At 42.0% G+C, this 20,908-nt stretch overlaps 1 protein-coding gene across 1 annotated transcript in view; it reads right to left on the bottom strand.

Annotated features, from left to right (window-relative positions):
• The window catches only part of CHRNB4 (cholinergic receptor nicotinic beta 4 subunit), a 47,847-nt gene that overhangs the window by 17,614 nt on the left and 9,325 nt on the right, over nt 1-20,908 (bottom strand). The window contains exons 2-4 of the mRNA XM_089655302.1: nt 12,812-12,957; nt 2,415-2,459; nt 1,711-1,820 (exon numbers count right to left, since the gene is read on the bottom strand). Coding sequence (XP_089511428.1) covers nt 1,711-1,820; nt 2,415-2,459; nt 12,812-12,957 — 301 coding nt within the window. The remainder of the gene's footprint in view (nt 1-1,710; nt 1,821-2,414; nt 2,460-12,811; nt 12,958-20,908) is intronic.

Here is a 20,908-nt window from a genome sequence, read left to right as displayed (position 1 = left end):
GGCTACAATCACCTCAAGCAAAATGGATCTGACTGTTTAAAAATTGTTAGCTGGAGTTTGGGTTTAACTTGATAGTTAAGTCCACCTTAATCTGCTAGTACATCATACACTACCCTCTCAACGGATTAACAATGCAGATGTTCAACGGTGTCCCCATTGATCCTCCATCCAGAGTGGGGACACTACAACAGGAACTGAGTTACTGGCTGGATCACCAGGTGAAATTAAAAGACAAAAGCCTAAAAAAAGAAAACTCAGCTTCTCTCTGACGTCTCATTTTCCATTTAAGAGGCCACAGTTTGGAAAGTTGCATTTGTGAAATGTGATGTGAGTCAACATCTATTGCTCACACCCGCTCAAATTCTATTATATTCTTGCTCTACAATTACGAAATTTTTCCTTCCCATAAAATGTTTCTATTAGATTTGCTGTATCCTGTCTGTGGCCTGCCTTCCCTGCTTTCTTGTAGACTGAAAAGCCTATTTTGTAAGAATAAGATTAAGCTTACAAATCTTTTCTCTATAGGCTTACAACCTGCAAGTAAATACACAATAAAGACATTTTAAAGAAAAAGTTCACTTTTGTAAAAAAAAATAATTAATGCACATCTTTTTGCAGGTAAAAAAATGTGCATCAATTATTTTTTTTACTAGGAGCCTAGAAAGCATTGCTGTTCGCAGGTGCCATGCAGGACTCCTGCAGACCTGTCTGTATACCTGTGTGCTCACACCTTGTACGAGCAGACAGATATACACAGACAGGAAGAGAGAATTAACTACCACAGTGTTCATTGAGAACTACGAGCTGTCAGCCACAATTGCTGTTGGGACTATTTTTTCATTTACATAATTCTGTGAATAAATGATGCTGTCGGGTGGGCAGAGTCCCTCATGGCCGTGTCTTTATTGAATTGTGACAGCAGACACGGGGGGAAGATCCTCGGGAGAGGGGAGGTTTTGACAGGGGCATCTGCAGCGCTAACATGTTACATGTTACAAAAATAAAAAGAAGTAGCCCAACCACCGCACACCTCACCTGGCCTGAGGTAGGTAAAAGCAGCCTCAGCTTGATTTATCCAGACCATGTCCCCAACATGTTTCGTCCCCCTCCATGATTCTCCATGATTAGGCCCCGGTGGCACGGCAGGGCACAATATGGAGACATGGTCTGCATGAATCAAGCTGAGGCTGCTTTTACCTACTTACCACTTGGGCCAAGTGAGGCGGTTGGACTACCTCTTTCTACTTTTGCAGTATGCTTTGGGTTTGGACAGAGCTTTCCTCAGGCTGCACCCTCACTGGTCAACGGCATCCAGTTCACTGGACCTTGACAGCCTGAGTGGGGACCCTTAAGCATTTATCATATGTTACATGTTACAGCCTGAATATCGGTGTAACATGTCACATGTTAGAAAAAGGTGAACTTATCCTTTAAACATTAATAGGATTTTTTTTCCTTTTTAATTGATATATTTACCTTAAAACATTCTAAACTAAGGTAAAGCTGATCTCCATGCAAAATTTACAAAGCTTCCCACCCATCCCTCATCCATTTTTCAATCCATTAAGATGCTGTAATGCTATAGATTGTCAATAGTTTCTAATTAAAACGTGTCCCAACATTCAGAGAAACCCCATATTGCAGATTGGACTTTATCATCATACATACCAGACACATGTATAAAATGAATAAAGAAGATAAATAAATTACTTATTATAGAGGACAAGATCAGGTAGCCAAATCTTTTGTGATGGGATTCGAAGTTTCCTTATGCCATCATATTCTGCTGGGTTCCAGGTCAGCCGGTAGTCCACCCACTCCTACGGATGTGATATTTCAAGTGGAGATTAATCGGTATTAAACAGTGTGAAAAAATCTATTCATTATTTTAAAAAATTAAATCATTTAAATCTTTAGCTGCGTTTCTTAACTTCCTGAATAATAGTGCCACTAACTCAAACAAGCCATGTTCTTTCTTGACTTTCTGGACACAATTGGGGGAATGTACTAAAACTGGTACAGCTCTGCATAGTAACCAATCAGCTTCCAGGTTTTATTGTCAAAGCTGACGTTAGAAGCTGTTTTAGTAAATCTCCCCCAATCATTTTATATTTTTACAATTTAAACTTGTTAAAAAGGAATCTTGTGGATTTGTACATATTTATTTCCTGTGCTCAGAACTAAAACATGTAAACGTATTGTTTCTTTCACTTCATGTGAGGTTTACCTGTCATACTGCTATTAATTCAGATGTATTTAAAAGACAAGAAAAAAAAAATCACTCTGTCTTTATATAGCCACAATTGGCGAGAAGCAGAACTGTTTAGCAAGTTTTGAAAATCTAGTTAACCATTGAATTGATAATTATAAACTAAATATAAATGCTGAGCACTTTGAAAACCGGTCGTACTTGCCTGATTGAGCCACACATTAGTTGTCATAATTTGTTCCCGTTCATTCTACAACAAAGCAGAAACACACAAATTAAATGCACACATAATTCGTTATTAATAGCTGCATCTTCTATGTTTGTTAATTGGTACTTTATATGAATTACCAGAACAGTGGGGTTGATGCACTAAGGCGTGATTTGCATTTGTTGTTTTGGGGGGAGCAGGGAGCTAAAAATAGGCAGTAAAGATGCAATTCAACATCTCTTATGCCAGTAAAAATAACCAGTTGAGAACAGTATTTATGGTCCCCAACCAATCCCCTATCTTAAGGTGATTCTAAAGGCTGAAGTTTTTTTACCTTCCTGCATTCTATGCAGGAAAGTAAAAAACCTTCAGTATGCAGTATCCCCGCAGCCCCCAAATACTTACACAAACCCAATCTCGATCCAGCGCTGTGCATGAGAGCAGCTCCTATCCTGGGTCTCTCCCTCCTCATTGGCATGTACAACATCGGGAGCCAATGGCTCCCACTGCTGTCAATCACAGCCAGTAATGTGAGAGAAAGGGGCGGGGCCGAACCTGTTCTGCATATCTTATGGACACATGGTGCGAGGGCTCAGGAATGAGCACACATGAGTGCCCCCAGAGCAAGCGGCTTGCTCTGGGAGCACTCAATGGGAGGAAGGAGTGCCAGCAGGGGACTATAAAGAGGAAAATCAGGGATGCTCTGTGCAAAACCATTGCATAGACCATGTAAATATTATATGTTTGTTATTTAACAAAAACGTTACCTTTAATATCACTTTAGGGTGAATACCAGCCAGATGGGGTGTATACATGGCATAGCCAAACATGCTCCCTCCCACTCTGTCATGTTCAGCAGCAGAACTGCTTGCATATTTAAGTAAATGGAGCTGCAGAATTTTTGCTTGCACATGACTGGATGGCTGAAGTCAGCTGAGCTTTACCTTATTCACTAGCTAAGTGAAAATTCTCCTGTACAGTGAAAGTTCACTTTGCTAAGTGAACTGCCTACACTCCTTTAGTAAACGTTCCCCAATATTGCAAATCAATTTAGAAATGTGCACTGAAAATTGATTGCATTAAATGCTCATTAGTCAGCTGTAAAAAAAGTGTTACTAAACCCAGGATCCTCCATCTATTGTAGCTGTTGATTGAGATAAGTACACACTATAGAGGGATATGCTTTGTGTTCATATTCTATGTCTAAGATTTACAACCACTTTAACTGAATTATTTTTTTGTCAGGATCGATTTACTCATCAGCCGAGGCCACCTTTTTTTCTCTTCTCCCTCATACTTTCTTTTTGTGTAGCCAGGAGCGTCACTCGGGGACCCAAGAAGAGGAGGATCAGTGCAAAACCACTGTACAGAGTAGGTAAGTATAACATATTTGTTATTTTTACCAAAAAAAATCTAAACCTTTAGCTCAGTAGCATAAGATTAAAATGTCTCCATCTATTGTAGCCCTAAGACTTGGCATCAAGTCATTAGGAAATGTAAAATGCCTTGCTAATTGTAGAATATGCACATATTGGAGACATTTTTATGGATCTATAAAATGTATTTAAATGCTACACAGGGAACATTAATAAATTACAATGTATATTTATGATATTAATAGCTGCATAGTTGTGTGGTAAAGCAGGAAAAGGGTAAAGTAAATCAGCTATGTACCTTGCTAAAGAAAGGAAGTATGTAAATGCTATTATGGGCTTGTCTTCACGAGTTTTCCTTACTGATTACACCCCTGACTGAGCTCCTACTTTAGGATGCCCAAGGCCAATGTGTCCCCAGTTTCACTGTGATAAACACAGATGTCAATATCACTAGATACATTTCTGACCAATGAGAAAAATAAAAGGAATGTATAGGGGATTATTTACTAAAACTGCAGGGTGCAAAATTTGGTGCAGCACTGCATAGAAACCAATTAATTTCCAAGTTTTGTTGCCAAAACTTAAAGTGCTACTAAACCCAGGACCCTGCTTTCACTATATCTGGTCTCCCACAGTACACAGAACATGGAATGCAATTATTTTAGTAAACATAATGTGCTAAATAAAGGTAGAAGAAAGTCTTGCGCTCGGAGATTTATAAATTCCAATAAAGAAGTAGGGAAGTACTGGAGCATAAATATCACATATACACAAGTTTATGGTAGGTTTTTGCTCCGGTATATATAGTGATAGCACATGATAAACACATATACCATATAGTATGCATAAGATAAAGTCTATAAAAGAGTCTCTGGGGTAGGCGTAATATAGCGGCAGCCATTCTTAGGAGCAGGGCTAGCTCTGTCTGCAAAGATCAGGCACCTCCTGTTCCATTTTTTTATAAACTGCTAAATACTTTTTCTCATCAGCATTTAGAGCAGTCTTGTGACTTCTATCAGTGTCCAGCAGAGCACTGGTTAAAGCATGTAGGAGGAGTTTTCATTCTCCCTTGATTGTCCTATGAGGCACAATGCAGAAGATTAACCCCTTAGATTCCACAGTGAGTATAACAAGTGTGCTGTACTGGATATACTGTACAGACGGATTTTGCTGTTGTGGGTTTAGTACTTACCAGGGACGGACTGACAACTCATGGGGCACCCGGGCAATAGGAAATCATGGGGCTTCTGTGTCCTCGCCAACACTCAAACCACACCCAAAAAATCCTGTGAAAGGCATCAGGGGCATCTCATGGGGCCCCCTACTGACCCCAGGCCCTCAGACAGTGCCTGAGTTTCTGAATGGTCAGTACGTCCCTGGTACTTACATTTTAAAACCATAGAGGCAAGGAGGACATTGGCATTTTAAGCTGTTTATAAAAAAGCTGGCCATAAACTGTGCAAATTATGGCCAAAATTCATTTATTGTATAGCCCTGGTGGAACTACTCTGTTCAACAAAAATCATATGTTCAATCAACCTTTGTTGAAGGATCCTATAGGAAAATAGCCGGCTGTCCAGTGTCTGCATCTAATGTGATGCAGAGACTGTTCGACTATTCTGACAGATGCTAGTTAGAATACAACGGTCTGGCAGGGGAGGGAACTAACAGTGCAGATGGATAAATCTTTTAGAAATCTATACTTATATGGCCAGCTTTAGAAGCACAGTCATGGTAAATAGGGGGTAGCTGGATTTATAATAGATTGCCACCTGATCCTGTTGCTTGATAAATCCTCACCAGCACATTTAGAATCCCATTTACTAGAGGCAAATAGACTGTTCACTTTGCAAGACTTTTTTCAATTAGCTTAGTAAATGTAGTGAAAATTCACTTTTGAACTTTATAATTATGTGAAAAAAAAAATAAAATGAAAAAAACAACTGTACTTTTGCTTTCACATTATTGGATGAAGTCATCAGACCTCATTCACTTAGCTAAGGGAAAATTCCCATGCAAGTGAACAGTAAATGAACTCTTTAAAATCATATACTTTGAACTTGTTTTCTGTAAATTTTTCATTTCCACACATTTTGAAGAAAGGTGTTTACAAAGGTTCAAAATCATCACTTTCACTTGCAAATGTTCCACATTCAGAAAATCATTTTCTACTCTCCTGAAAGGTTTCTTATATTTGGGTATGATATCCATGTCACAGAAACCAGTAGTACTAAAACATTCTGATTTAGAGTCTCACAGCTGCATGTAGCTAGAACCAGAGAACATTGTGTGCTTTAATTCAATAATGACCACAATGCACACAAAATCAAATAGACCTCATAATTGCATTTGAAAGCACGTCACTGTTTTTATGAAGAGCACATTTCCCGACTACCTTGTAAATCTCAACATTATACTAACAGTGTTCTCTCTCTGCTCTCTTATTAGTGGGAACATAAAACAGTGGCTATCATTACAGTAGTAACAATGCAGTCATAACCTAATGCATGCATCCTATAATGGAGTCAGTATACTGTAACCTGTGTTTAAGAGTAGTGCAGTAATCAAAACCTACTTTAATAAATAGATTCATAGGATGTGCTCCTACAGAAGGTTTGCTGATAGTGTTTACTTTGCTTTACCAGCTTATGTATCTGTACAACTTTTCACAATACTATTTGATATACATATACATGTAGCACCCATCTAGCCAGCTAGGGGGAGCTAAGAGTATGATTATTAGCTAGGAAGGCTGAGTAGCAGCCCAGGTGCAATAGTCAGAAGGTTAAATTTGGGTCAGGAACTGAGAGGCCCTGTAGACCAGCCCTCTGGAATTTCCCCCTGCGCTAGACCTTTAGAAAAAGGTCTAGAAGCAATGGGTGGATCTTAGGAATGGCTGGCTTGTACTCTTGAGGGATCCTGGCCAATCCCCAACAGGAGGCTTGGCAAGGGGCCAGGAAACCCTTAAATGTACATGAGCCTGCTCAGCAGCAGCAGAGAGTTCGGGTGGAAGACAGAGAGGAAGATGTGAGGCTAAAGACAGGAGCCTAGGAGGGGGCCCAGATGGAGAGAGGGGCTCAACCACAGGCAGTGAAGCTGGGAAGATGGAAACTTGGGACTTCACCGACCCCCTGAGAGAGGACCACCTGTGTGGCAGGGAAGGAGCAGACCAGCTAGAAGGCCTGGTAACAGCCACCGACCCACCATCTGCATGGGAGAAGGACTGAGTGAGTATACCTGTACCCCTAGATCAGATAGGGGAGGGACAGGCACCAAATCCCATGCTCAGGGATACCTTCAGACAGCTGGGTATAGGAAGAGCAGTCTATCTAGGGTCTGGGGGTGGTACATTGGGAGACACTGGCTAGCTCTCCAACAGTAACTGTGTTGCAGTGGAGGAGTAAATAGTTCCAGGAAGTTGTCCTCAGTTCTTTGGTTACATTGCCTGTACACTCCTAACCCAAAACCTGAAGGATGCAAGTCAGCCTGAAAATGTGTGTCCTGAAGAGGACTGGCATCCCTGCAATGAAGATTTCTCCAGGATCTAGCTTCCTGCACAACCTGGGACATCCTTCATTACAGGTAAATGATGTGATTTAAGCTGTAGGGATTCAAATTTTTTTTCGTTTTGTGCCAGAATCTTTGTCGACTTCTTGATGTCTGTGTGCCTATTGGGGAGATCTTTCCTCCACGGCTATTTGGCAGATATGAGACAGAACAGTAGGTGAATGATAATCACCCCACCCCTGCAGAACCACAGACAGCAATAACAGCAATTTTCAAGCACACTGTGGAGGAGTACAACCTTTGTTAAGTTTGTATTGCTATCTGTGTCCCTATAGGTGAAAGGTGTCAAACAGAACATGATATGAAGGCTTTGGCCCATTGTCAGCTGATTCTGGGTTACAGGAGAGCAAAAGTAAGTGCACTCCTGAGACCCAGAAGAGTAGTATGACCAAAAAGCTTTGTCCACACTTTCCTATTAAGGATGGCACTTAGCTACATATTATTTTTCTTCTATTGCAAACAATGGAGGTAAAGGTATTGGCTCTATTTTTTTTAAAAATTATCTTGTTGGAGGCAGAGTTCTTTCTTAACTGAACTGAAATAATGAATACAAGATCATGAAGTCTATCTATCTATCTTTTTTTTTTTGGGGGGGGGGGGGGTTAGAAGATTACAGGAGAATACAAATGACATCCAGTGTATGAAGTTTTCGGAAGGTCGATCCTTACACTTCAAACCACCCTTGAGATAATTTCATCCCATTGGGTGAAAATGTCACAAAACGTTACTTTGTACCAGAAAGCTGCAGGGGTTCTGTCTCAGTGACACAGACATTCTATTTTAAGAATTCTTCATGTCATTACCAAATGATTCCTTGTCACTTGTAAAGCTAAGAATGTTACAATCAGTGACAGCCAACAAAGAAGAGCAGAACAGAAAACATGACAGTAAACAGATACAATCTGTCACAGAGAGAAGCATTTACTAGAAGCAAACATAACCAGGTTAACTCAATATTGCATTATAACATCAGGTCAGGTCTGTTCCCAGATAACAACCATTTAAATAACATAATAGCAATGCTTTTCAAGGACACAAGGTCTTCATACAGTGCTCCCCCAACAGATCGCCATGCTTTCAAAAGAGTAGTAAGACTAGTAAAAGAGTGCCTCTTCCAGGATGTGGATAACTATAGAATGTCATAACTGTTCATACATACGGAGGATATTTTCAATTAAACTTCAACCTCTCTTCCTTTTGCTTATAGCAGTTCCTTTAGTTACGTTGCGCTTGGACAGTATGTTCCATTGATGTCTATAATACACCAATGGAAGTCTTCTGCTGCTTTCTAGAATTCTTCCCTTTTGCCGGGACCTGGTGAACAGCATTTAATGGTTACTATTGAAATTATGAATTCATTCCCCTTACTTTAAAGTAAACATATCCCTAGATTGTGCACATTAAAGTGGGAATTTACCTAAAAACGTTTCACTGTACAAATTTGGCAAAGGCAAAGCTGACTGCACTCCCGGCCAATGAAAGTGATCCACGGTCGAGACCTGGAAGATGTCAGTGGCCAGCGCAGAGCCCCTGAACCCAGCATCTTGAATCCAAGGTGAGTATAGTCAACATTAAAGTATTTATTTATTGTTAAAAATCAATAAAATCACTAAAACAAGCCATTTATCTCTGTATCTATAAGCACTGTAAAGAAATTCCAGCATAACTAAACCCATAAACAGAAATCTGGTATATTACAGCTTGCCAATCCTTAACCACTTGCCTACGGGGCACATTTACCCCCTTGCTGCCCAGGCCAATTTTCAGCTTTCAGCATTGTCGCACTTTGAATGACAATTGCGCTGTCATGCAATACTGTACCCAGATGAAATTTTTATAATTTTTTTTACACAAATAGAGCTTTCTTTTGGTTGTATTTAATCGCCACTGGGGATTTTATTTTTTGCGCTATAAACAAAAAAAGAACAAAAAATTTGAAAAAAAAAGTTTTTCTTTGTTTCTATTATAAAATTTTGCAAACAGGTAATTTTTCTCCTTCACTGATGTGCATTGATGAGGCTGCACTGATGAGCTGGCACTGATGATGCTGCAATGATATGGTGGCACTGACAGGTGGCACTGATGGACGGCACTGATGGGTGACACTGACTGATGGCACTGACTGGCGGCACTGCTGGGCAGCACTAATGGGTGGCACTGATGGGGGCACTGCTGAGCACAGGTGTGTGGCACTGCTAGGCACTGATGGGCACAGATGGGTGGCAATGCTGGGCACTGTTGGGCACAGGTGGGTGGCACTGCTTGGCACTTGTGGGTGGCACTGCTAGGCACAGGTGGGTGACACTGGTGGGTGGCACTGCTGGGCACTGATCATCAGAGCACTGATGATCAGTGCCGATCTGTTTTCTGACAATTGCCGGTTATCGACAGTACTTTACTCACACTGTGACAGCGTGAGGAAAGTATAGCTGACAACCAGCAACTACATTTACCCGGTGATCTACTGTGTCATTGGACACAGCTGATCACATGGTAAAAGGTCGCTCTAAAGACGTGCGTGGCACGAAAAGCTTAAGGAGGAACCAACACACCGTGACGTCATGCCGCCGGAGCCACGTGCAGGTCCGGCGGCCATCTTTTTTTAACATCAGGTCAGTGCTGCGTTATCACTGCATTATTGTGTACCCTTTTTACCTAACCTTTATGGAATAAAAGTTTTCTTAATTAGTACACTAGTACCCCACCTCCCTAAGTGGTCCATGTTGGATATATTTATATGCACATATCCCATGCGCTTCTGGTGAGTGTGCAATTTTACCGTTATTTCTAAGCACAAGCATTTGAATTCTCCTATATTGATTCATCAATACTGATTATATGAACTTTTATTATTTTAATAGCCATTTTATTAATGCTGCACTTTTATTTATACAGTTTTATCGAGGTTTATATGGTTACCTTTAGTGCTACAGCTGCTACACCAAGAGCGCTCACTTTTTTCTTACCATTCACATTAAAAGCAGCTAGAGAGTTGAGTTAGAATGTGTTCTAAAGCTCTTTTACTGCATGTTAATAATATGCATATAGTTTATTGGCCATAGTTTGGCTACAGGTTTGCATTAATGATACTCATCCTATATTTTGTTAACAAGCAGGGTAACGTATTCTATAGTGATTTATGTGCTCTTAAAGTATGCAGTATCTACAACCATGATTTTTTTTAGATGGAATGGGTAAAACTATTGTCCGTTTATTTATTTATTGCTGTCTGTGTCCCATTTGGGAAAATTCCCTTCACATCCTGTTCCTGAGACACAACTGGAAGACAAAATGTCTCAAAAAATAGGGAAATGCAATTGTATGGGAAACAGGTGTCTCTATTGGAGAATTTTCCCCTGTTCTAGCAACAATCATTATGGATTTCCCATCATTTCTGTCTCAGTAAGAATGGTCACCAGGACAAATAGAAAGGCAGAATCTTTCCAGCAGGACACAAAATCCAATACAAAACTGACAGGCACTCTAACCATCTCTACACTATTCAATGCTAAAATAATTTTGTGTATATGAATGGTTCAAAAAGTTCAGGAGCAGCATAACAGTCAGGCATAAAGCATTTTAAAAAGAGAGATCAATAATGGCAGCTAAAATATTGCTTTTAGCACAAGTTTAATTTAAATAGGTTCAGGGATCTGGATTAGGGATCACAAACTAAAATGACTGTGGATCCTAAAAAAAATGACTTGATGAGAAGTAATATTATTCAGAAAAATGTATGCAAAAATACTCGTATAAATTCAGGGATGCATTACCCCAGTGGCAGTATTGCTGCCTGTGTATCCTAAAGGTGGTATACACCTTCTACAGACTTGACAATTAAAGCTGATAAGCAAATATTGTCTTAAAACAAGAGCCATGTTTATTCCTGCTTGAATCTCGGTGTGATTTATGTATTTCAGCCAGATCTGTGCAGTAATCCAGTGTGAAATGTTAACTCTGTGATAGAACTTCCTGTAATAAAGACCGATCACTTCTGCTCTCTCTTTGTGCAGGGTGACTGGTCTGGTCTCCACCCCCTCCTGTAGCTTTCTGCAAGCAGCCTGTAGTGGGAGGACCTGCTCCCAGACCCTCCCACAGCTCCAGTTATGTATAGCACAGTGATGATTTCATTGATTTTAATACAAGATCATGACTGGGTTTGCAAAGGTAGTTGATGAACTTAAAGTGGGTTTATATTCTTTTGTGGCTATTGAATAATATATTCAAAATATTATTATTATTATTATACAGTATTTATAAAGCGCCAATAGTTCGCTCAGCGCTGTACATTACAAAGGGGGACAGAACATGTGACAGAACAATACCAATACAATGCAAAACATGAGGGGATCAAGGGCCCTGCTCTTTCGAGCTTACAATCTAGGAGGGAGGGGATGGTGGCACAGGAGGAGATAGCTGTGGGGGATGGAGTGGTAGAAAGAGTGGAGGAGGTCGGCAAGTTAGCAGGGGGTGGGGTAGGCTTCCCTGAAGAGATGGGTTTTCAGGGTGCGCCTAAAGGAGAGGAGAGTAGGTGATAATCTGATGGGTTGGGGCAGGGAGTTCCAGAGGATGGGTGACACCCTGGAGAAGTCCTGGAGGCGGGCATGGGAGGAGGAGACCAGGGAACTAGAGAGAAGGAGGTCTTGTGAGGAGCGGAGTGCGCGTGCTGGGCGGTACTTGGATATTAGGTCAGTGATGTAGTTCGGGGCAGTATGGTGGACAGCTTTGTACGTTAGCGTTAGGATTTTGAATTTGATCCGTTGCGCAATCGGAAGCCAGTGGAGGGATTGGCAGAGGGGGGTGGCGGATACAGAGCGGTTGGAAAGGTGAATGAGTCTGGCAGCCATATTCAGGATCGACTGAAGCGGGGATAGCCAGCGGCGAGGCAGGCCAGTAAGGAGGGCGTTGCAGTAGTCGAGTCGTGATATGATGAGGGAGTGGATGAGCTGTTTAGTGGTTTCTGGGGTTAGGAACGTGCGGATTTTGGCGATGTTGCGGAGGTGGAGTCTGCACGAGTTTGTTAAAGATTGAACTTGGGGTTGAAAGGATAGGTTGGAGTCCAGAATGACACCAAGTACTCGGGCCTGCAGGGCGGGTTTGATGGTAGCGTTGTTGGATGTGACAGAGAAGTCAATGGGGGGTGGTGTCCGGGCTGGTGGGAAGACAAGAAACTCGTTTTTTTGTGCCTGGAGTTCAGCTTTATGTCATTCTTTCTCTACCTGATTTTTGCATTGATAATGCATACAGCTAGTGAGAGACTGGGGACAAGCAAAGTCCAGCAAAGAGACCTTTCTTTGTGGGTTAAAATAGTCAGCTGTCAGTATTGGATTACATTTTGTAAGGATGCAGAATATTTTAAATGATCATTTATCCATGAATACGGTGAAAAACTATTTTCCATAAACCAGCATATATTTTACGCAGCTCTTTAACAATTGAAAAGCATCTTACCACACTTATCAGCTGAGCCAGAGACAACTGGAGATGGATGATGACCAGCTGTGTATTGTTATAAGCAGGACGGATGAGTTTATTATATCTGTCTTCCCTCAAAAGGGTGTTCATCAGTCTCTCTTCTGAATCTGCTGCTCCGCTATCTAGATAATGAGAGTGCATGCCATAAACATTATATAAGTCACTTCAAGAAAAATAACAGCTTCAAATTAAACGGTTGTCTTATGCAGGCTCATCTTAGAAGCAAATTTACCATTTCCAGTTAATAGTCTTCAAGAAACCTGTTGGGATCGACTTGATGATGTAGGCTCCAGACCTGTCATCCCTGTCCCTCCTTCACTATTCAGGAGGAGCACTGTTCTGGGACAACCTTTTTTTCCAGGTATTTGTACATCTACAAATATGCAGGTTCTGGGTCAGTGACTCACTAAATAGTGAAGCAAAGATAAGGATGACATTCCTGCAGCTTGCAATTTCATAAGCAGAAATGCCAGTTCCCATAGTCCTATCCTAACAGTTTCCCTTTAACCACTAGCCTAAAGGGCACTTATACCCCCTTCCTGCCCAGGCCAGTTTTCAGCTTCCAGCGCTGTCACACTTTGAATGACAATTGCGCAGTCATGCAACACTGTACCCATATGAAATTGTTATCATTTTTTTGAAACAGATAGAGCTTTCTTTTGGTGGTATTTAATCACCTCTGGGATTTTTATTTTTTGCTAAACAAACCAAAAACCACTGAAAATTTGGAAAAAAAAAAAGTTTTTTCTTAGTTTTTGTTATAAAAGTTTGTAAATAAGTGATTTTTCTCCTTCACTGATGTGTGCTAATGAGGCTGCAGTGATGGGCACTGATAGGCTGCACTGATGGGCACTGATAGGTGGCACTGATGGGGAGGAGGCACTAGTAGGTGGCACTGATGGACATTGACAGGCATCACTGATGGGCACTGAAAGGCAGCACTCATATATGGCACTGATAGGTGGCACTGACTGGCACTGTTAGGTGGCACTGACTGGCACTGTTAGGCAGCACTGATAGGCGACACTGACTGGCACTGATAGGTGGCACTGATTGGCAGCACTGATAGGTGGCACAGACTGGTACTGATAGGTGACGCTGAAAGGCAGCTCAGATGGGCACTGATATGTGGCATTGATGAGGCACTGGCAGGTGGTACTGATGGGAACTGACAGCTGGCATTGATGGGCACTGACAGGTGGCACTGCTGGGGCTACACTGATCATCAGGACACACTGATCATCAGTGCCCTAATGATCAGTGTACATGTCCCCTCTGAGGGATGCCGATTACCGGCTCTCCTCTCCTCTGTCAGCGTGACAGCTCGTGAGGAGAGAAATGCCGATAACAGGCATTTTCCTATTTACATGTGATCAGCTGTGATTGGACACAGCTTATCACATGACCAAGTCGACGTCTTTGGCTCTTTCCCTTGATCGGTGATCCACTATGTCTGAGGGACACAGCGCACCACCGATCACCGCGCTGCGCTCTCCCAGAGCTGCGAAAGTGCTGTTAGAGTGGAAGGACGTCATATGACGTCCTCCCAGAATGAGAGAACCGCCTTGCGCCCGTCATTACCTTATATGGCGGGTGGGAGGTGGTTAAAGAGTTTCTCAAGGTAAGAGGGGTGAAGTGGTGCAGGTCTAAAGTGCAGGCACCTAGAGGGCACTTAGTCCCAGTTCACACTGCTGCTACTTATGTGAGATATAGAGTCGCATGACAAGTCAAAGCATACTAATTCAATGTGTGGCATCTTAATCAATGTGACTCAAGTCATAGTGACAAAAAGAAAGGTTCCTGCACCACTTTTCTGTGAATTTGGTGCGATTTGGGTACCATAGACTGCAATGTTAAATCACAAAAGTCTCAAGCATTCATAAGTGTAGCGCCCCTCTAGATAGCCAGGGGAAGCTAGTTACATTTTCTCAGCTAGAAAGCAGACCTTATATCCCTGTTTATAGCTAGAATAATAGGTATGGCATTACAAAGGGAATAGAAAGTTCTGCAGCTGAATGAGAAAAAGTCTCTAGAGCAGCCTTTCTCAACCAGGTTTCCATGGAACCCCAAGGATCATCCAGGGGTTGCTTGGGGTTCTTTGAGCAGTCAGCAATGGCCACCTCTGCAACAGGGGCACTTCTACACTAACCATCTGTCAGGATCCAGGTCTGAACCTGCAACCTATGCAGTGTCTAGCTGTGGCTATTGTAGCTGTGCCAACAGGGATGCTGGACAGCTCCCTGTCTGGTTCCTTGGACAACCTTGCTTTGTGTCTTGTTTCTAGTGAACCTTGAACCCTTTGCTCCTCCCATGAACTTCCTGATTATAGCGTTACTACACCCAGGACCCTACATTCACTATATCTGGTCTCCCATAGTACACAGAACATGGAAATGCAATTATTTTAGTAACTATAAACTGCTAAATACCTTTTCTCATTAGCAGTTAGAGCAGTCTTGTGACTTCTATCAGTGTTCAACAGAGCACCGGTTAAAGCTTGTAGGAGTTTTCTTTCTGCTCTAAGGGGATGCAAAATCCTTGACCTTTGTCTGCACAGTGCTGATTGGCCCTGTGCTGATTACATGCACTCTCCCAAGAAAAAAAAAAACTCTCTAGCAATCTGGACCCGCTGGAAGCCACTGATTTGGCGAGAGAGTCCCATACACCAGTTAAGCAAGAGAACACTGAAATTCTCCTCATACCTGCTACTTTACCTGCACACAGATGTTGACATTGCATTCAGTTAACACATGTTGCGGCCTAGTTCTCATATCCGGTACTGTTGACCACATTTGCAGCACAGTCAAATCATTAAATTTGACCGCAGTGCACACCTTCTGCAGGCCAGATCACATCAGTGCTCCCTTAACCATTGGCCTACCCTTCTACCATCACTGCCATTGGTTACTGCAGCCCAGACTGGAGTTGTCCTCTGCCATCAAGACTTATTGCCAGTCTGACAACTTATTTGCCCAAGGCTGCCCTTTTCTCAGTGCATTAGAGGGGACAACACTCAAGTCAAGTGTCAAGGGAAAGTACTTGTCCTTTCTTCTTCCTCCCCCTGTTTTAAACCTGCAAGGAACTGTCACTCACATCACTTCCTACTTGTGTACCAACTGGGCCCCAGCGAGAGTGCAAAAGAATACTCCCTGCATTTAAAGGGACATTGAGCACCATGATCAAAGAGCTCTTTTATATCATATTTAAGTCTTGCCATCAGATTCTGAGGGTCCAAAGTGAGCTAGTTCTCTTGTTGCTAGTTTTCATTGCTCACTGGGGAAGACACCACCTCAGGCCAAAGGTATTGGGTTAACTTCTGAAAAGCAGGCCTGCTAATACCGATTGAGATTCTGCTGTTGAAGTTTAATATAAAAATCATTGCAGTTTACTCTAATTGTGTGTGAGTCTACTTTCTGGTGGTAATGTACTCTGGTCAAAAGAATCCTGTGGTGTCAGCAGGGATTGGGTTTTCAGAAAGGGGTCCAGAATTACAGGCAGCCTGGAAATAACTCAGTAACTCCTAAGGGGGTAGTGCTACACTTGCATACCTTCTGCTGTCCTTATCTTTACTACCACTCGTTATTTACCCTTGGCTTTGGTAATCGACTTCACTTCCATCTAATCCCATCCAGCTACTACTTGTTACAGACCTTTGGCTTGTTTACTGACTAAACTTCTGCTTGATCTCTGTCTGCTATATCTGCTACCAGACCCCAGCTTGCTCACCTCCTGATGGAGCAATCCTGAGGACTGCAACCTGTTACTAGCACACAGAAAAGCCCATCTCCACCATCAGAAGCTCTGGTGAATACTAGCTAGTACTTAGACCCCGTGCCTTGGGTGAACTGCTTACTGCTCATGAACCTCTCTACTTCTACAGCCAGTGGTCTCCATGCCTGCTCCTAGACCATGACACCACCAATGTAAGATGGTACTTCTCCCAGACCCCAGAGTAAGGGTAGTACGTCTACAATGTCAAATGCTAGATGGCTCTTTTCCACTGACCCCAAAATAAAGGTGGCAATTCCACACTGACCACCAATGTAAGATGGTACTTTTCCACTGACCCAAAGTAAGGGTGGCACTACTACAGTGACCAGCACTGCAATATAGTATTTTTCAACTGACCTTAGTTTCCATTGTCTCCAAAGTTGGAGTGGAACTTCTACACTGACCAACAATGTAAAATGGTACTTTTCCATTGACTACAAAGGTAGAGTGGAACTTCTACACTGTTCAACACTGTAAGATGCTTCTTTCCCACTGACTCCAAAGTAAGGGGGCACTTCTACACTGTCCAGCAATGTAAGATGGGACTTCTCCACTGACTCCAAAAAAAAGGGGCACTTCTACACTGTCTAATAATATTAGATAATACTTTTCCATTGACTTTCAAGTAAGAGGGGAACCTCTACACTGTCGAGCAATGTAAGATGATACTTTTCCACTGACCCCAAAGTAAGGTGGCACTTCAACAGTGACCAACGATATAATATACTTTTCAACTGATCCCAATATAAGGGTGATACATCTAGACTGACCACCATTGTAAGAACAGTATCTGCACCTCTCTATTCTACAACAATTTAAAGGAACACTACAGTTTTCACTCTCTGTGTTTCATTTACTGAACATTATTAATATTTTCCATGTCAATATAATTACTCAAAATACAGTTTATATGTCATATAGATAATTGTTTGAAATCCTGTCTGGGTGCCAAATACAAATATGTACTGCACATTTCATATCCTTTTATTTAATAATAAACCTACAATGTACTCATCATTTTTATGTACCCAAAGCTATAGATATAAACAGTTTTAACAGGGATTTCCTACAAGCCTACAAGTTATTTCAAGGGTGTCTCCATGGTAAAAAGGACAGGAAAGGCTGTTATAGAGAGTTATCCATTCCTTCCCTGGAAGGAAAATACTTTGGTGAGGAAACCTACACTTTAGCTTTCGTTCATAATATTGGATTTCCATTTAGTGAAATAGGCTGTCTAGAGTGACTATGTCATACGTAATCTGCATATTTGAATTCTGCAGCTTGTGACCTCCTGTTTGTAACTCATAGATTAATTTCCAAATCAAACATACCACTAGATGTCAGCATTGTGATGAATGTCACATACAATGTTTCTGTATGCTAATAAACCTAACTATAACTTTTATCATCATTTATTACAACTACAGTAACATTCAGATATAGCAGACTACTGACCAATCAACGGCTGAATAGTGACTCAGAATTCAGCTCTGTGGCAGCACATGGAAATATTATGGTGGATATACACACTTTGACTTTTTTGTTCAATCGATGTATGACCCAATCAAATTGATCAAATTGGTAATCGATAAACATTTAAAAAGGACCACTCAGAACCACTCAGATTGATATATTAATAAAAAATTATCCATTAAAGTGGTTGTAAAGGCTCCAGGTTTTTTACCTTAATGCATTCTATGCACGAAAGGTAAAAACAAACCTTTGTGCAACAGCTCCCCAACCCCCCCAAGGCCAGGACAAAGGTGTGCAGGAGTGGCGGCTGCCCTGGGCGTAATGGTTTACTGTAGGGATAGGGGCACTTTCCTTCTGTTACAAGGCTGACAGGAGTAGTGATAGCAGCAGTGATTTTGACAAGTACGTGACTGCTGAGTGTAGGATCCCTTAAGCTTGTACATCGTGAATGGGGGTGCAGTTCAGCTTTTTTGCCCTGGGCACTGGATGACCTTGTCCCGGCACTGCTCCCCAAACCCTCTAATATTTACCAGAGTCCCATTGTGATCCAGTGATGTGCACGAGAGCCTCAGCTCTCCAGAGACTCTCCCTCCTCATTGACTGAGACAACAGCAGAAGCCATTGGCTTCCACTACTGTCAATTACAGCCAGTGAGCCACTGAGGAGAGTGGGGGCATGGTCGAGGCGTAGCTCTGTGTGTGAATGGACACACAGAGCAGTAGCTCAGTAGCGACCCTGCTTGGGTGCCACCATAGCAACCTTCTTGCTCTGGGGGCATTCAGCAGGAGGGAGGAGCCAGGAGCGCCGGTGGTGGACCTAAAAAGAGGAGGATCTGGGCTGCTCTGTACAAAACCACTTTTATCATTTTAATAACAGACAGTTATTTTTTCTTGAATAAGGAATGTTAGTGCTTTGCATTCACCTATCAGAATCAAACCTGCACTGGAAAGTGATAGTTGGAGAATGAAATTCTTAGGGCACATTTAAACTGTCATTATTATTATTATTATACAGGATTTATATAGCGCCAACAGTTTGCTCAGCGCTTTACAATATAAATCATGTTTTAATGCATGTGTTGCAATGTGCTAAAGTATGGGTGTCCAACTTCTCCAGGATAAAAATAGGATTAGTTCTCATCTTAGTGCTGTGGCACATTTTTAAAAATATGACATGTCCATTTTTTTCCTGCATTTTAGTGCATTGGGAAGCCCACAGATGTCAATGGTGTTGCATCTAAGCGCATACAACATGCGTTTTTTTCATTGGCATCAAGTATTAACAAACCTTGGTTAATGGCTGTTATCCCTATCCAAAAGTCAAAATGCTTCAACACGTATAGGAACTGCAGGTTGATGCATGACAACACACCTGCCTAACAAATGCGCGCTATTCTATAAACAAACGCACCACCACACACACGCACACACACTCAACCTAGGTTCACACAAGTGCTGCTGCATAACCATGCATCTTTCAGGAGCACGTTCATGTGTGTTTATCATGCATTGTCATGCCTCAGGCTTTTTTGTTTTGGCCAAAGACTAGCAATATCTACCGTGACATTATTGTTGCTAGGAGGAAGAGACTGAATTTTATTTATTTTTTTTATCTGCTTTATTGATTTTGTTGATAAATACAAACAAGAAGAAGTATAAACAAAGGTTGCCCCTGCAGGGGCAGGGCCGTAGGCCCGTCAGGTCTAACACATAACTAACTCAAAATTTAAAACAACCCCGGAGGAAAGGGGGAGGGGTGGAGACATCACAGGACATGCAAGGCCTAACCAAATACAAGTGAATAACGAGACCATAGAAAATTATGAGGGAACCCATTTTGAGTAAGGAAAAAACACATTAGTAACGTCCCGCAGCTGAATTCCCCGCACCATCCACCGTAATGGCGGTGGAGGTGGAGGTAGCATCAAGCCAGCACATTTTATAAAATTTGTGGGGCATCCTCTATTACAAGGGCAGACTGACCATTTGGAAACTCGGGCACTGCCCGAGGGCCCGGGGTCAGTAGGGGGCCCCATGAGATGCCCCTGGTACCTTTTTCATAGGCTTTTTTGAGTTTGGGCAAGGACACAGGGGCCCCATGTTCCCCTATTGCCCGGGGGCCCCATGAGTAGTCAGTCCGCCCCTGCTCTATTAGCATAAGTAGTCTGATAAAGGGGTCAATTATTTGATTTATTTTTATTTATTACAGGTACTTATATAGTGCTGTCAATTTTCACAGCACTTTACATAACAATTGTGCATTTACATCAGTCCCTAACCCTCAAGGGGTGTACAATCTAAGGTCCCTAACTCACATTCATACATACACATGCTAGGGCCATTTTAGACAGGAGCCAATTAACCCACCAGCATGTATTTGGAGTGTGGGAGAAAACCAGAGGAAACCCACGCAGGCACAGGGAGAACATTCGAACTCCAGGCAGGTGGTGCCATGGTTGGGATTCAAACCAACAGCCCTAGTACTGCCAGGCACTTAGCTACTATGCTGCCCATGCCCAAATTAGAGTTTACTAATCATTTCCAGTAGGTTATGGCAGGGGAAGATGGTTGTTTCCAGCGTAAAGTAATTGCTTTGTGAGCATAAAATAACAGAGTATTTAAAAGGATACACTTGGCCACAGCGAGAGCCAGAGACTCCACCAGCCCCAGCAAACAATACTTCGGGTCAAGGGGAACTGCAATGTGCACTACCTCTCCCATTATTTGTAATACTTCCTGCCAATAAGACACAATAGCAGGACAAGAGACTGAATTTTAAGCACAAAACAGCACCAAAAATGTGCCAAATTAATGTACGTGCATTTTTCAA

The sequence above is a fragment of the Staurois parvus genome, unplaced genomic scaffold (assembly GCF_062004578.1).
Source record: "Staurois parvus isolate SC_StPar_1 unplaced genomic scaffold, SC_StPar_1.0 ptg000832l, whole genome shotgun sequence".
Classification (NCBI taxonomy): domain Eukaryota; kingdom Metazoa; phylum Chordata; class Amphibia; order Anura; family Ranidae; genus Staurois; species Staurois parvus.
Note: the sequence above shows the minus strand (reverse complement) of the source record. Positions and strands in the feature narration are given on the sequence as shown.